Raw genomic sequence first — 16,094 nt, 5'->3', positions numbered from 1 at the left:
TCGGTCCGTTTGGAAAAGGTCCGCAGTACCACGAGATCGGGCGCTCCATCGCCACACTGATGACAGACGAGGTGAGCGACGCTTTCACACACAGACGTTACAGGAATATAATATAGATATAAGGATGGTGTCTGAAGCCCAGAGTGAGCCTGTGTGTGTGTTCGGGGTTAAACCACGCCCAGACTGGCAGCAGACTCAGGCAGGAAGTCTCCATGGTCACCTGGTTTGGTCGCCTCCTCGCGTCCTGTAAAACGATAGTTTCCAGGTGAACGGCTCGGTGACGGAGTTCACGTCTGTAGAAGCAGCGAGGTCAGCTGGAGCACGCTGCACGCTTGTTTGCACTGAGCGTGACGGAGAGCTGCAGGTCTGCAGCTGATGATGGTGTTTAGAGGCCGTGTGGGACGATGAAGGCTCACTGCGCTGCGTTTCAGCCGGCTGTGTTTACCTGTTGTGTGTCTGTTGTGTGTCTGTGGTTGCTGCTGACGTTGTTCCCGCCTCTGCAGACACAGACGCGTCAGTGTGACGGCGTGCTCGTGAAAAAGCTTCAGGAGGCGTAATGTCGTTTGAAGCGCAGACAAAAAGTTGTTGACGTGTGGCGGCTCTGCTGCAGGTTTTCCACGACGTGGCGTACAAGGCGAGGGACCGCAACGACCTGCTGTCGGGGATCGACGAGTTCCTGGATCAGGTCACCGTGCTGCCGCCGGGAGAATGGGACCCCAGCATCCGCATCGAGCCCCCGAAGAGCGTCCCGTCTCAGGTAAAAGATCCGAAACCGAACCCGCCACGCCAGCTCTGATCTCTCAGAAGTGACGTCCCCGCCCCCGTCTGTCTCCGCAGGAGAAGAGAAAGATAGCGTCCTTCCCCAATGGCTCCGCCCACAGCTCTGAGATGGGCAAGGAGGCGGAGCATCACGCGGGACCAGAGCTGCAGAGGACGGGGAGGTGAGTGAAGCTCAGCAATATTAATAAATACTGCGAGGAGATTTTCAAATTAAAACAGGAAACGTGTTAAACGTGGGATTATTGCGCTGCCGAGTCCTGGCTCGGTGTGTGTTGGGAATGACGGGGAATCCCTCGTGTGTCCCACAGGATTTTTGGCGGTTTGGTGAACGACATTCGGAGGAAGGCGCCGTTCTACTGGAGCGACATCAGAGACGCCGTGAGCCTGCAGTGCCTGGCCTCCATCCTCTTCCTGTACTGCGCCTGCATGTCGCCCGTCATCACCTTCGGAGGTCTGCTCGGGGAGGCCACCAAAGGGAGCATAGTAAGAACCCCTGTGTGAGCTCATCCTGGGCCCTGATTGGTGCATCCGGGTGTTACTCCTCTCTCTCTCTCTCTCTCTCTGATAGAGTGCCATTGAGTCGCTGTTTGGCGCGTCTCTGACGGGCGTGGCCTACTCTCTGTTCGCCGGGCAGCCTCTCACCATCCTGGGCAGCACGGGCCCGGTTCTGGTCTTTGAGAAGATCCTCTTCAAGTTCTGCAGGTGAGTCGTGACGCAAGAGCGGCCAGACAGGTTTGCATGAAAGCTTTGCTCCCATTGGCTGTTCAGGTTGTGATGACATCACAGCGGGCTGCTGAGCAGAGAGAAAAATTGCGTTTGCGTTTGTTTTTAAGGTTTTTCGTGTTTTATTTCCGTCCTTGTGCCTTTGGGTTCGTCTCCTCTGTGTTTGCAACGCTGCGGCTCCCCCTGCAGGCGCATCCGGTGCTGTGCATGGGGCCGCGAGCTGGCAGCGTGTCACTCGCTTAATCTCGGCGTCACAGATTAACGTGATTTGAGGGATTTTTGGAGCAGCTGTGGGAACGTTGTGCTTTTGTGCTCTCAGCTGTTTCATATTGTTGTATAATTTTTTGGTGGATTAAAAAAAAGCTTTTTGTGATGCACAAAAATGTTTTGTAACAGTTGCATAAAAGCCTCGTTTTGTTTTTTTAACCTGCTCCTTTTTCACCTGGATTACATCATCCATGTTTGTCACGGAGAGCAGAGAAGCTGTTTAAAGGTGAACCAGAACAGGAAGCGTTTAAATAACCTGCGCCAGTCACAAACCGTCTGTTAACCGAGCCGTAGACGCTTCATCTCAGTGTTTCCGTCTGAAACCTTCCTGCTTCGTGGCGAGATTGAAAAAGCTGATCCGGAGGACAAACAAAGAAACGACGTCTCTGCCGTCTTTAGAAGTCTCTATGGCTTCAGGAGGAAGTGACGTGTCGCGGCGCCGCTGTAGGGTTTGGGATCATGTGTCGATGCTATAGGGCGTTTGTCGGGGTCACGTAGAGGTCGGGAGAGCTTCAAACAAAGCGGCGCTCAGGAGGTGTGACATCAGTTATTGCAGGGATGTCTGCTGGGTTAGAGAGAGCGACCCTACAGAAGTGCCCTCGGCTGACCTTTGACCTCCTTTCCTTCCCGTCCTCAGTCAGTACCATCTGTCCTACCTGCACCTGAGGACCAGCATCGGACTCTGGACCGCCTTCCTGTGCCTGCTGCTGGTCGCCACGGACGCCAGCTCTCTGGTCTGCTACATCACCCGCTTCACAGAGGAGGCCTTCGCCGCGCTCATCTGCATCATCTTCATCTACGAGGCGCTGGAGAAGCTGGTCCACCTCGGGGAGCTCTACCCCATCAACATGCACAACCAGCTGGACAACCTGACCTTCTACAGGTGAGGCGACTGTCCGACGTCACCGTGGTCGTGTCAGCTAGAATCTGCTCGGGGCCAGAATCCCGGGCCGGTGCTCCCACGGTTGGAGCTAAGAGGGTGAAGTGGTCATTTAGCTCCGAGCTTACGTGAGCGCTGCTGCTCTGTTTCAGATGTCAGTGTGCTCCACCCGCCAACGCCTCGGCCGAAGTCCTGGGTGTGTGGAGCAAAAAGAACGTGACCCCAGAAAACATCACCTGGGATCAGCTGAGCTCGAAGGTAAGAAATAAACTTTGGTTTGCTGTCTGACGCTGCCGTCAGCGACACCTTTCAGTCAGAACAAACGAGCAGCAGCCTCTGCTGGTCATCAGAGGAACTGCGGCTGACGCTTCCCTCTCCCCGCAGACGTGCAAGGCACTCATGGGGGAGCTGGTCGGCCCGGCGTGCAGCCACAGCGGTCCCTACGTCCCCGACGTCCTCTTCTGGTCCATCATCCTCTTCTTCACCACCTTCTTCCTCTCCTCCTTCCTCAAACAGTTCAAGACTAAGAGCTACTTCCCCACCAAGGTCAGTGACACCCTGAGAGAGGAGCCGATGGAGTGCTCGCAGACTCGGTCCTCTTTAATGTTTCTCACGTGTGATGAAGATGAAAGATTTATTGGATCCACAGGAAAACATCACCACTCGTTTTAATATTTGTGCAGAGCTGGAGGTCTGAGACGGTCGCGTTTTACCGTTCGATAAGAAAATATCGATGCTGTTTCCCGCCCGCAGGTTCGATCGACCATCAGCGACTTCGCCGTCTTCCTCACCATCATGATCATGGTGCTGGTGGATTATCTGGTGGGAGTTCCTTCACCCAAACTCAACGTGCCCGACCGCTTCAAGGTAACGCTCGCCTCTCAGCATGCGCAGGTCCAAACGGCCTGCGGGGGCGCCAGTAATAATGTAATCCAGCTTCAGTGATGGATGTTGGGGGGAGGTTTTAAACTGAGCGAGGGCCCTCAGCAGCTCGCTGTGATAACAGGTCAGAGGTCGCTCGACGCTGACGGAGGGTCGTTCACTGGGTTCGGTTCTCATTCAGGTCTCAACTTTGGATTCGTTCTTCATCTTTCACAGTTCGGATCATTTGAACTGTTTAACTATGAAAACATTAAGTGATAACATGTAAAATCATCAAGTGTGTGGGCGCCGTCGGCTCACACCTGCTGACACGATGCTCACTCAGAGGTTACCGTAGAAATGGTCTCGCGCTGCTTTCAGCCCACGTCTGAAAATCGGGGGTGGCTGATTTCCCCGCTGGGCCCGAACCCGTGGTGGACGCTGCTGGCCGCCGCCGTCCCCGCGCTGCTCTGCACCATCCTCATCTTCATGGACCAGCAGATCACCGCCGTCATCATCAACAGGAAGGAAAACAAGCTGAAGGTCAGAACTGACGTAGAAGCCGCGCGCCGTTGTCCCCGCGGGGTGACGACCTTTACCTCACTGTGTGTGTTTGTGTGTGTGCGGGCTGCAGAAAGGGTGTGGCTATCATCTGGACCTGCTGGTGGTGGCGGTGATGCTGGGCGTGTGCTCCATCATGGGCCTGCCGTGGTTCGTGGCGGCGACGGTGCTCTCAATCTCCCACGTCAACAGCCTGAAGCTGGAGTCGGAGTGCGCGGCGCCCGGCGAGCAGCCCAAGTTCCTCGGCATCAGAGAGCAGCGCGTGACCGGCTTCATGATCTTCTTCCTGATGGGCTGCTCCGTGTTCATGACCTCCGTCCTGAAGGTGAGTCGTCAGACGGTGCGTGCTGCGTTCACGCCTCGCTTCCTCGCTCCCTTCACAGATCGCTTCTTTGCTTTTACAGTTCATCCCGATGCCCGTCCTGTACGGCGTGTTCCTCTACATGGGCGTGTCCTCGCTCAAAGGCATCCAGGTACGTCTCTGCGTCCGAGCGTCTGTCCGGCCGATGGCGGCGTTAAAGCTCGTCTGACCTCTCGTGCGTCTGTCTGTCCCATAGCTCTTTGACCGCATCAAACTGTTCGGCATGCCGGCCAAACACCAGCCCGACCTGATCTACCTGCGCTACGTGCCGCTGTGGAAGGTGCACGTCTTCACCGTGGTGCAGCTGTCCTGCCTCATCGCGCTGTGGGCCATCAAAGCCTCGCCCGCCGCCGTCATTTTCCCCATGATGGTGAGACTCACTGAGAGACACTGCATCTCCTTGTTTCCTTGGTAACGCGGGGACTCACCTCCTGCTGCGTTCTGCAGGTTCTCGCTCTGGTTTTCATCCGGAAGCTTCTGGATTTCTGCTTCACCAAGAGAGAGCTGAGCTGGCTGGACGACCTGATCCCTGAGAGCAAGAAGAAGAAGGAGGACGACAAGAAGAAGGAGAAGGAGGTGAAGGGCGCTGGTGTGTGCACGTGACCCTGCTTCTGTGTCCTCATTGGCTCAACCGTGTGTGTGTGTGTGTGTGTGTCCAGGACGCTCGGCGGATGCTGGAGGAGGTGGAGGAGGAGCTGCCGTACGACAGAGGAGGAGTCCTCAATTTCCCGATCAAAAACCTGAAAAAGCGGTGGGTCTGAAATCAAACACGCTGACGGCTGCGCGCGCACTCTGCAGCAGAGGCTAACGTGTGTGTGTTTGACTCAGCAGCGACCCGTCAGAGGTGAACATCTCTGATGAAATGGCCAAAAGCGGCATCTGGAAGTCTGTTTCCAAAAACTCCGACAGCAGCAAAGCCCTGAGGCGCACCTTCAGGTACGCCTGCCTCACCACCAGCGACGTCACCTGCTATGCTCTGTGATTGGCTCTCTCTGCACTGTGTTTATGTCTTTAAGTGACGACGTATGAACCCTGCTTCTGCGTTTAATAAGGCTGTTGTGTTTTTAACATGTTTGAATGTTTTGTATCTATTTAATCTGAACAAGCCCCTAAAAACAGTCAGTGATCCCTGTCGGCCTCTCTCGGTTTTTATTATCACTGTTCATTTTAAAGCTCAGTTTTTAAAACCTCACGATGTAACTGCAGCCCAGCAGCAGTATATGAATGACTAACCTCGTGTTGTGGATGGATTATCTCAGTTGTTCTCCTGCTGAAGTTTGGTCCGTTTACAGCATCCTGCCATGCGATTGCATTTGTCTCTCGCGCTAACTTTTGTTAATCCTCCAGCTTCACTGTGTTTATATTATGCTAACATAGCTGTGTCGCTAGCGATCACGTAGCACATCACTATATAGCAGGTAGTCCAACTTCAGTAACCCTGCAAACGTCACTGCTGTTTAGTTTTCTGTCTTCATTTATGTTGGAAGTGACAGCAGAGCTGTACGTTTGGATTAGTTTCAGAAACCTCTCAGTCAGAACATGCTATATCGTGTTTAGGTGGAAGCTAGCGAGCTAACTTCCTGCTAACTTCTAACTCTGTTAAATGTAATAAATCCTGTTTTCATGGATGCCTGGATGCTAAACTTAATTGTTACACCTGGTAAAGCAGCAACGCTGATGATTTAATTAAAGATGAAAGAATTTAGACCGTTTGTAACTCTGTGTTCCTGTGACTTTGGACCCGGACACGACTGATGACGTCAGACTTCAGCCCTGTAACCATTAAAAATGAGCACTGGCAGGCGTGTCTGTGCTGTGGAGGGCTGGACGACGTGGATTAAGAAAAAAATCAAATTTTGATGTTTTCAGGCTGGATGTTTTAGACACGATAAACACGGGCTTATTCATGTTCCTGCTCTCTCTGTTTCCATGAAGATGATTTTTATTTGCACTCTTTGAGTCCACGTAGACAAATGGTAAATGGCCTGTATTTGTATAGCGCTTTTACTAGTCCCCCCTAGGGACCCCAAAGCGCTTTACACACCCAGTCATCCACCCATCCACACACACATTCACACACTGGTGGAGGCAGCTACAGTTGTAGCCACAGCTGCCCTGGGGCAGACTGACAGAAGCGAGGCTGCCATATCGCGCCATCGGCCCTTCTGGCCAACACCAGTAGGCGGTAGGTGAAGTGTCTTGCCCAAGGACACAACGACCGAGACTGTCCGAGCCGGGGCTCGAACCGGCAACCTTCCGATTACAAGGCGAACTCCCAACTCTTGAGCCACGATCGCCCCTAAGATTTCTGTTTTCCACTTTTTTTAAATTTTCACGTTCAGGGTCGATGTGTCAGATTATTTTTAGTTTTCATTATAAACTTCAAACACATCATGAAAACGACTCGCTGACAGCTCGGTCAGAACAGCAGAGACGAGCTTCCTCCCAGAGCCACAAACCAAACCTCAGAGACGTCACTCCACCTGCTGCTGCCACACCTGTGCTGTGAGCACAATCAGATCTCAGAACAGCCCCAAACTACAGGAAGTGGAAGTTATTTAACGTGTCTGTAAGACGTGAAGTCTCTGACTCTGGTGCCAGTAAAGTTTCTGTTCTCTTTCAGCCACGACAAGCTGCCGAGCGTCCGGATAAACGTGGAGAACGAGGAGGGGCAAAGAGTCGTGAACGCCGAGACGTCGCTATGATCCACCGCCCCGGGGCAGGAGGGTGAGGCGGGGGCGCTGCAGCTCCTCCGCGTGCTCTGAGGGAGGCGAAAGGTCGCGGGGGGACCAATCGGGCTTCACCTGAGCGTGCCGTACTTCTGACTCTGCGTTGTCTCGGACGAGGCGAACGTTTTATTTTCTCATCGTTTTAAGGTGAAACATGAGACTCCACTTCTGGAAACGGCTTCCTCAGGTTTCTTCTGCTGCCGTTTTTGTTTTTTTTAACTTGGGCGGTCTGTGATTGGCTGCCGAAGCATCAAACTGAAAAAGAAAGGAGGAAAAAACAGCCGCCTGAGTCTCCGGACGGATGTCGTCAGAAATTTTAATTTCATGGTTTGAACTTTTGTTTCAGTGTCCGTGAAAAGGGCGAAGCGCCGACACGTTTTTATTTAATCCATCATGCTGATTTAGGGTTTTTGTGTGCGTGCGCGTGTGTGCGTGCGTGCGTGCGCGTGTGTGCGTGCGCGTGTGTGCGTGCGCGTGTGTGGTCTCTGTACAGCACCTGGTTGCCTACAGCAGAAAAAATGAATGACGTCACAGCTGCTGTTGTCGTAGATTCTTTGTAAAGTTTAATAAATCAGTTTGGTGGCGACGATAACAGCGAGTCACGTGACCTCTCTAGTCGTCTCGATCATTTCAGGAGTCGCTGCTGATCTCTGATGGATTTATTTCAACAATTTGACAATAAAGAGATTTGATGCAAAAACTGCATTTCCTTCCACATCCACCAGAGGCTCCCACAGCGAGGCAGTCCTCACAGTATCAGACACAACCTGATAAAATGTCCATTGCTGAGTATTTCCTGTTAGCGTATGTGTTGTGTGTGAGGTTCTGGCTAATTGTACACTCTGTACCTCAGCTGCAGGGATTGGTTCACAGAAAAAGACATAACGAGGCACAAAGGATTCTTTCAATCCAGTAAAACCAGCGTTCAGTCTGACCGAACGGAAACACCTCCGAGAGGAACATCAGGTGAAACACGACATGTTAAAACAGAAAATAAGCCCTTTAAAAATGTTCACGTTCATATTTATTGGAGAAGCAAACGTTACAACATTCAGAGTGAACCTGCAGCAAAGTAAATGAGGAAATCTCTGAATCCAGCTGTACGTCAAACTGATCCTGGACCAGTTACAGCACGGTGAGCATGGACAGCAGCATGGCCAGCAGCAGAGCCACGGACAGCCGAGCTCCCTGCGATCCAGCTGGAAAGGAAAGGAGCGTCGTGGTTAACGTGCACGTCACATGATCTGCACTCAGAGCTGAAAGCTAAGCTAGGCTAGTTTTTACCTGGTCTTATTAAACTCTCACTTATGATATGAAATAATTCTTTGTGATTGGACTGGAGACGCCTTCAAAAGCTGGCTGTAGGTTCAGTGGTGATGAGCAGTGGGCGGGGCCAGAGTTTTTAATGTGAATGCCTGACGACCAATGGCACCAAATGATACGGACTTAAGACAGGTCTGTAAGCAATGTACAGAATTCTACCTTTTTATAGATGAAATGATTTATTTTATCTTCAAAAGTTGTGAGGTGGCGAGTTGATCGGCACAGGCGCTTTGAAGCGAGAACGTCCTGAACTGACCCTGAACTCAAGCCAGACTTAAAAGATGAGTCTATCTGAACCTTGGATAACAGACCACTACTCTAGTCTAGAAGAGCGTCAGACGAGGGCAACACACCTGTGGTAAAAGAGCCTTGCGGCGTTGTGAACGAAGGCTTGGCCGTGGTGATCAGGGTGGGGAGCAGCATGTCCTCCGTCACGCTCAGTGACCCGTTGTGCGGCGCTGGTTCGATCTGCAGCAGTTTGCACATCAGAGGGTAGATGTGGATGCTGTCGAACGGCTCGGACAGGTAGCTCCTCTTGAAGCTCGGTCCGAAGGCCCTGAAGATGGTCTTCATGTCCATCTCAGTGTTATGGAAGCCGTGGTCACCTTTATTCACGTAGACGATGAATCTCTGGTGTGAAACGATATGAAGTCGATATACGTTCTCTAGATTTGTTGAATTTTGCTCTGGCTTCTTGGAGGTAAAACGTTGGGGTACTTACAGAGTTCAGGTTGAATCCCAGATCTGCGATGATCACGATGGGAGGCAGACGCTCACTTTTGGCAAGATGGAAGCTTTCTGGAATCTCGTTTTTCTTGTACACCGTGATATTGGGCACGTTGGAGAGGGCGTCAAAAACTTCCTGCTCCTTCCCCGGACGTGGCGTCAGGATGCCAAACCCACCGTAGTCGAGAATTTCAAATTTAGCGACCTCGAATAAATTCAGGTATTTGTTGAGGATGACCTCGTCTACCTGCGGCTTCTTCTTTACTGTGGTCATGCCGTGGTCAGAGGTGATGATGACATTCAGCCTGTCGGTCAGGTTGTGGCGATCGATAGCGTCCTTCAAGTAGCCGATGGTGCGGTCGATCTGACGGATGATCTCTTTCCGGTCCGGCGTGTCCGGCCCTTTGGCGTGGCCCACGTTGTCTGGCTCGCCATAGTACAGCGTCACCAGGTGGAAGTCCTCCTCGGAGAACCAGCTCATCACCGTGTCGATCTTCTGACGCCACTCGGTCTCATTGTCGTCGGGGTGGCCGGACTCCTCCAGTAGCACTCGATTGACCGCTTGGCCACTGTAGTTGGCTCCGCCTCCGGGGAAGAAGAAGGAAGCTGTTTTCAGACCCTGAAATTAGAATAGTTGAACAGAATGGTAAGCACCACATCGCACTCCTGATCTGTGATCGTATTATGGCTGCAAACAGCCCAGAAGTGTTGGAAGCACTCTCGCGTTCACAGGAAGCAGCCAGATTTCATCCAGCTTGGTTTTCCGTTTTTTATCAGTGATGTTCCTGAAGAATCCAACTTTTCCTCGAATTAGACAAACATAGAAATAGCACCTTTAGATGTGGTCTACTTTCTACATCTGGTGCTCTCCTGAGTGTTTGGACGCGTCAGCTGCGGTAAAATAACCACAATGACGTGTCCTCCTGTGTCAGTGCAGCTCATCCTTCACCCCGACTCACCTGGTTCTGAGCCGTGATCCACAGCGGCAGAGCTCCATTGTCCCACCACTCCGATCTTTTCAGCGTCTCTTTGTGAGGAACTTTCAGGTTCGTCTCTTGGTCGAACATCAAGTTATGGACGACTTCATGATCCTCCACCCATCGGCCTAAAGAACACACAGGAAGGTTTTAGCACATTTCACTGCACCGCTCTGGAAACTGAAAGTAGACAGAAAGTAAGATCCTTTATTTGAGAGGGACTTTCAGAGGTCTGATATTAGTGATCTTTTTATTTAGGAGTTGGAGACGATGTGAAACGGCGACAGAAGCTGAGCCAGATTTTAGGTTGTGCATGGCCTTCGCTTTATCTTTCCCCACAGGTAAGGAGGTAAATAATCTACAGATTGTCTGGACACATCTGTGTTTTACTATATGTGCAACTTCTGAGACATAAATGCATGAGGTCACAGGCTTGAATCCTGGACAAGTCCCCAGTGTGTGACACTGGTTTAGTGCAAAAAAGAAGCGGTCCATGCTAGCACCGTGCTTGACAAAAGCAGCAAAGCAAGCAGAGATGTTTGTGCTGCACAGTCGAGCTACACTGTGCAGGCTGAATCAGCAGGTATCACTAACTAAACCAATAAGGAAGCTTTTATTGGCTGAAAGGCCACGAGGGAGATGCATTAGCGAATGTTCCTCCCATCATCATAGGCTGTCCTCCAGGCACAGCTAACAGACCAGACCGTGGGATGGGCGTCACACAGAGTCTGCAAAAGGTTTAAGTTGAATGTCAGAAAGTGTGGCGGCGTCAGCAGCTGGTTAACATCATCGTCGCGTGTCCATGACCCTCGGCTCAGATTAAACCTGTCCCCGGAGCAGCGGTCTCTGGACTCTGGTCTCAGACGGGTTTATTTCCCAGCAGCACCGTCACAGCTTATCTCTCTGATTTCCTTAACTACATGAACCTAATCTGAGGTCACTGATTTGATGCATTATAAATCAAACTGCTCACATACATGACAGCTAACCCGTCTGATACTGCCTGTGAAAGCAGTTTTTAAATCATGTATTTGTTACAGATTAAAGCTGCACTCAGAGGCTATTATCAGCAGCACGTACTGATACATCAGCAGTAACATGACATGTTATGGAGGAGCGTGTCTGCTCTAACTCACTGACCCTGATGATCACAGTCCAGCTGAGGCCGGTTATCAGCCCGACTCTAAGGTGTGTGGCTCCTATCCAGCTGTTTTTAGCGCCGCGTCTGCACAACCTCCTCTGTTCTTTGCTGCTCCGGTCTCGTTGTTTTAATGTCTTGGTCACAGAAATTAATTAATATTTTCAAAAAGCCTTAAAATAGTTGTCATGTAGCTAAAGCAGACGGCTCTCGGCAGTTTGTAAATTATAACTTTTAAGATATTGATTTTTTCTGGAACATCTCTCCCAGATTTTCAATTTTTCAGAATCAGAGAGACTTTATGAGGGAAACTGAGTTTTCATACCTACAAACATCCAGCACTCATGTAAAGTGCAGAAACAGAGATATTAGTAGATAAAGACATGGGTATAAATACAAAAGGACACAAATATGTCATGAATATATTTCCGTTCATGTCGATCACACAGATTTCAGCTGCGTCAATAGACTCCGTTTGAGTTTTTGTTGCTCCTGTACAAGTACAAACTGGAACTGGCAGGTTTGATTCTATCACCCCTGTCCTCACTGACCTGCACTGGCTTCCTATCAAATACCGTATTGATTTAAAATACTATTGCTTACCTTTAAAATTATACACCACATTGCTCCCAGCTATCTTGTTGAACTTCTCAGTTTGTACACTCCTAGTAGAGCACTGAGGTCTCTTGGGGCAACCAAGGGCACGGTTGAAGACCAGAGGTGATCGCGCTTTTGCCACAGCTGCACCCAAACTCTGGAACAATCTTCCTACTGCTATTCGTGAGTCTGAATCAGTCCAATCTTTGAAATCGCGATTGAAAACCTTTTTATTCAATCCAGCCTTCCCTAGTTAGTGTCTGTATCCTGCAAATGTTCTTTATGTAGTTTTAATCATTTAAATTTTATTTTGTTGTTGAATAGTCTCCTAGTCGAGTTGTGTTTGTATTTTCTTTTACATATTTTCACTGCGCTGTGGCTAGTTAGTGCTCTCCACCTGTTGGTGTATTTATTCCCTGTTAATCTTCCCTTTCTATAAATTATTGTGTTACTGTAAAGCACGTTGGTGTACCGCTGGTTTTAAATGTGCTATACAAACAAAGTTGTACTGCATTGTCTTGTACAAATATTAAGTACTTTCAGGTATTTAATATTTGTACTTGTACAGTGTGTGTACTTTCCAGCGCATGCAGTATTCCTAATGCAGTACTGGCTGTGACCGCTGCAACTTTGAAACTAAATTGATATTAAAATGAAGTTGTCATGGTTACCAGTGATGGTGGTGAAGTGGGACGGCGAGGTCATGGTCAGCATCGGAGGGGTGATGTATTTGGCCTTGACCCCGTCCGCAGCCAGCTGGTCCAGGTTCGGCGTGTCCACGTCCTGGTCGTAGTCCCACCTGAAGCCGTCGAAGGAGATCAGCAGCAGCTTGTTACTCGTCATCGCCGCCTTGCTCAGAGGCTTGGCGGCAGCGCAGACGACCGCCGTCAGAACCAGGAGCAGTTGCGGCCTCATCTTCATCTTCACTCCGACTGACTGCAGCTCGGAGTGAGGCCGTAGCTGCTTTACCTGTGGACCACCTGGTTAATGTGTAACCGTGTCTGATAGAGATCAGCTGACATGTGTGAAGCACGAAACCTTGGAGCCTCTGCCACTTATCAGGACTTGAGCTGACCTTCTTGAATCGGCTCTGGCTGAAAACCCCATTGCAGAGTAATTACAGAGTTATTATAGTGTTATTACAGAGTCTGAAACCAAAGTGCTCCACCTGTACTCATGAACTGATAACAGAGCCAAATGCAATAAAAACAGAATAATACACAATGATAAGCAGGAAAAAAACAACACATTTAAATAAGTGTTTGAATAAAGTGTTGGTGACGATGACGTGCATTACAAACTGTAGAATATAATAAAAAAGTACAGTGAAGCTGCGAGGAGATGAGTCGTGTTGGTCAAGTTACTTGAAAAAAGTAATCGGATTACAGTAACGCGTTACTGCCCATCTCTGGAGATGAGTCGTGATTTCTGACAGAAGGAGAGCGGCACGAGTGAAAAGGAAGGTTTAAAGACCGAGGTGAGACCTGCTGTGAAGGTCTGAGCATGTGCGGAGGGGGGAGGAGAAGAGGAGCTCAGAGGAGGTTCATGGATGGACGGCAGGAGGAAGAAGAAGAAATCAGGAGAAACGCGAAGTGACTATTTCGTCCTGCAGGGGGCAGTAATGCGCCAGTGGAAGCCGCACTGACAGCGGAAGGATTTCCGGGTTGTTGAGAGGTCGTGGTGCTCGTGCTGCGACGTCCTTGATAGATTTCACTGGAATGCCGTCAATACTTTGACATTAACCGGTCAGAGTTCCGATTCCTTCCGCCGGTGTGGAGGCTGTTTGTCCGGGACTCTCAGCAGGTGTGCGTGGAGCGAGCAAACTTCCGGTAACCCCTGTGTGTGTGTGTCGCGCGTGCGTCCTGAAGCTAGCCGATGTTAAGCGTTAGCCACGCTGTCTGTACGTATAAACATCAGCGCGTGCACAGGTGTGCTCCTTCCACAGGAGTTTAGTGCAGGGGTGGGCAACTCCAGGCCCCGAGGGCCGGTGTCCTGCAGGTTTTAGATCTCACCTTGGGTCAACACACCTGAATCACATGATTAGTTGGTTACCAGGCCTCTGGAGAACTGCAGGAGCTAATTTAGCCATTTAAATCAGCTGTGTTGGTTCAAGGGCACATCTAAAACCTGCAGGACACCGGCCCCGAGCCTGGAGTTGCCCACCCCTGGTTTAGTGGAACAACTGCACGCGTTCAGTTTAGTTGTCGTGAGTTTAACAGACGTGCCGCCGGACTGCGCTGACGCGTGCACGAGGACCCACCGAGAGCTGCTGCGTGCTCGCGCGTAAAAACAAAGGTTTAATCTGCAGTAATTCTAAAGAAGCCACAGAAAGCTCGTGTTCTGCTGCCAAGATGAACCTTTTAGTTTCTTTTCAGCTTCTTTGTAATCAGATTAATTCATGTTTCATATCGAGCAGGTTAGATTATGGTAACACGTCACTGGCTCCCAGTTCTGCACAGTCACCTTTTAAAACGGTTTCCATCGGCTCATAAAGCTCTCAGCGGCTTGTTCTCCGAGTACGCCACCAGAACCCAGTCACACCTGTCAGTCACCAGCTGCTGGTCTTTGTGCCCAGATCAGATCTCAGAGCTGAGGATGCTTCTAGTTACTGTGGTGCTGTTCTTGGCACACGCTTCCTGCTGACCTGAGGTCAGTTACAGAAACTGTTGTAGCTGTGACCAACCAACACCACCTGTACTGAAACGAGATGGCTGTAAACATGCTGTTAAAAACTTTATAAAGCATTATTTCTTAAATCCAGCTTCACACACAGTTGTCAGTTTTAGAGAGCAGGGCTCCATGATGCAAATTAGCCTTTATACACAATGTGTTTCACGTCCAGTTTAACAGCTGCAGAGCTGCAGTTTTATATTTTTGTACTGTTACAGGTGCTGACGTGTAATAACAGCCAAACTGACCTCGCAGGGAGGAAGTAAAGTATCACAGCCGATGAGCGAGTCCAGCTGTCAGCGAGCTGTTTGATTTATAACACGAGACACAAGCCGAGCTTTGCGCCAACGCTCGTCTGACGGACAAAGACGAGGACCGCTCTGTTTCCTGAATAAATGCCAGAGTCCTGTGACGAGTCGTCCCAAACGCGTCGCAGACAAACGTTTGATTTTAAAGTGCTGATGAAAAGTTTGGGCGGAGCTGAGGTTAAAAGATGCGACCCGCTGAGGGGTCAGGTGACCCAGCCCAAAATACCAACCTGAAATACTGCAATACTCGAGTGTTTGATGTGGGCGTGTCAGCTGATGGTTGTCAGGACGGTCTCCTGACAGATGTTCTCCTCTGATGTTTCAGGAATGGCGTCTCTGTGGAGTCTGAGACCGGCACTGACGTCGCTGATTCAAGGTGAGTGTCAGACATCAGGTGAACAAGCGCCGACTTTATTTCAGCGTTTAACCATAAACCTCTCCCTCTGCAGCGTCCCAGCACGCCTCTGCGTGGACCGCCCCCCTCCTGTCCAGGACCATGGCTACGCTCAACCAGATGCACCGCCAAGGGAAGCCCAAAGTCCCTCCCAAAGCCGTTGGAGCCACGTTTGGCCGCCCCCAGCTGAAGGCGGTCATCCTGAAGACGATGATCCGAAAGCCCAAGAAGCCCAACTCCGCCAACAGGAAGTGCGCCCGCGTGCGGCTGTCCAACGGGAAGGAGGCGGTGGTGTTCATTCCCGGGGAGGGGCACAACCTGCAGGAGCACAACGTGGTGCTTGTGCAGGGGGGTCGGACGCAGGACTTGCCCGGGGTCAAACTCACCGTGGTGCGGGGCAAATATGACTGCGCTCACGTGGTGAAGAAGAAGCAGTAGACTGACTGTGGGGGGAGGGGTGCAAGGGGTGTGTGTGTGTGTGTGTGTGTGTGTGTGTGTGGTGACCTCCTGCCAGCGGCGGCGACGGTCCTGAGCTTCACTCAGCTCCATGTTTGTGATGATCTGCTGTCAGTGTCCAGAATTAAAGACACTTCCTGTTCATCCTAAAATAACCACACTGTTGTTGTTGTCGTCGTCACTTCAGTTTGAGTTGGTGTTTGTTTACAGCACGTGTCGAGGTCACATTTCAGAGGGAAGTCCCTAAAAAACAGGCAGCGCCGCCTTTCACAGAGGGAGCCTCGCCGCCGTGTTGCATATTTATGAAATTTGGTGCACACAGTTTTGGCATTTGCAGGTTCCT

The 16,094-nt window shown here is 50.6% G+C and overlaps 3 protein-coding genes across 5 annotated transcripts in view; 2 read left to right on the top strand and 1 right to left on the bottom strand.

The window, feature by feature from the left end:
• The window catches only part of LOC146378467 (sodium bicarbonate cotransporter 3-like), a 23,146-nt gene extending 15,377 nt beyond the window's left edge, over positions 1 to 7,769 (top strand). Inside the window, exons 9-25 of one of the 2 annotated variants that reach the window (XM_084944585.1) lie at positions 1 to 71; positions 611 to 757; positions 838 to 941; positions 1,089 to 1,263; positions 1,349 to 1,482; positions 2,408 to 2,653; positions 2,803 to 2,908; positions 3,035 to 3,196; positions 3,404 to 3,517; positions 3,893 to 4,054; positions 4,146 to 4,397; positions 4,477 to 4,545; positions 4,630 to 4,803; positions 4,881 to 5,009; positions 5,093 to 5,184; positions 5,262 to 5,369; positions 7,057 to 7,769. The exon at positions 1 to 71 is cut by the window's left edge and continues 17 nt beyond it. In XM_084944585.1, the coding sequence (XP_084800711.1) occupies positions 1 to 71; positions 611 to 757; positions 838 to 941; positions 1,089 to 1,263; positions 1,349 to 1,482; positions 2,408 to 2,653; positions 2,803 to 2,908; positions 3,035 to 3,196; positions 3,404 to 3,517; positions 3,893 to 4,054; positions 4,146 to 4,397; positions 4,477 to 4,545; positions 4,630 to 4,803; positions 4,881 to 5,009; positions 5,093 to 5,184; positions 5,262 to 5,369; positions 7,057 to 7,138 (2,327 nt within the window). In that variant the 3' untranslated portion in view covers positions 7,139 to 7,769. The remainder of the gene's footprint in view (positions 72 to 610; positions 758 to 837; positions 942 to 1,088; positions 1,264 to 1,348; positions 1,483 to 2,407; positions 2,654 to 2,802; positions 2,909 to 3,034; positions 3,197 to 3,403; positions 3,518 to 3,892; positions 4,055 to 4,145; positions 4,398 to 4,476; positions 4,546 to 4,629; positions 4,804 to 4,880; positions 5,010 to 5,092; positions 5,185 to 5,261; positions 5,370 to 7,056) is intronic. The other variant, XM_084944586.1, reaches the window with a different exon arrangement.
• Positions 7,770 to 8,163: 394 nt separating this feature from the next.
• Positions 8,164 to 15,885, bottom strand: LOC146378466 (ectonucleotide pyrophosphatase/phosphodiesterase family member 7). The gene is made up of 6 exons (XM_084944581.1): positions 15,800 to 15,885; positions 12,595 to 12,892; positions 10,171 to 10,316; positions 9,207 to 9,830; positions 8,839 to 9,115; positions 8,164 to 8,361 (listed from the first exon to the last, which is right to left on the bottom strand). Exons 1-6 carry the CDS (start codon positions 15,842 to 15,844, stop codon positions 8,288 to 8,290), a joined length of 1,464 nt encoding a protein of 487 aa, XP_084800707.1. The 5' UTR covers positions 15,845 to 15,885; the 3' UTR covers positions 8,164 to 8,287.
• mrps12 (mitochondrial ribosomal protein S12) lies at positions 13,337 to 15,909 on the top strand. 2 transcript variants are annotated; one of them, XM_084944584.1, is made up of 3 exons: positions 13,337 to 13,726; positions 15,227 to 15,277; positions 15,351 to 15,909. In XM_084944584.1, exons 2-3 carry the CDS (start codon positions 15,229 to 15,231, stop codon positions 15,731 to 15,733), a joined length of 432 nt encoding a protein of 143 aa, XP_084800710.1. In that variant the 5' UTR covers positions 13,337 to 13,726; positions 15,227 to 15,228; the 3' UTR covers positions 15,734 to 15,909. The 2 variants fall into 2 exon arrangements, with proteins under 2 accessions (XP_084800710.1, XP_084800708.1); XM_084944582.1 differs by having other exon boundaries at positions 13,347 to 13,752.
• Positions 15,910 to 16,094: the final 185 nt, after the last annotated feature.

This window comes from Perissodus microlepis, chromosome 11 (genome assembly GCF_051167445.1).
Source record: "Perissodus microlepis isolate ML-2025 ecotype Zambia chromosome 11, ASM5116744v1, whole genome shotgun sequence".
Classification (NCBI taxonomy): Eukaryota; Metazoa; Chordata; class Actinopteri; order Cichliformes; family Cichlidae; genus Perissodus; species Perissodus microlepis.
This window is presented reverse-complemented; position numbering and strand designations above follow the sequence as displayed.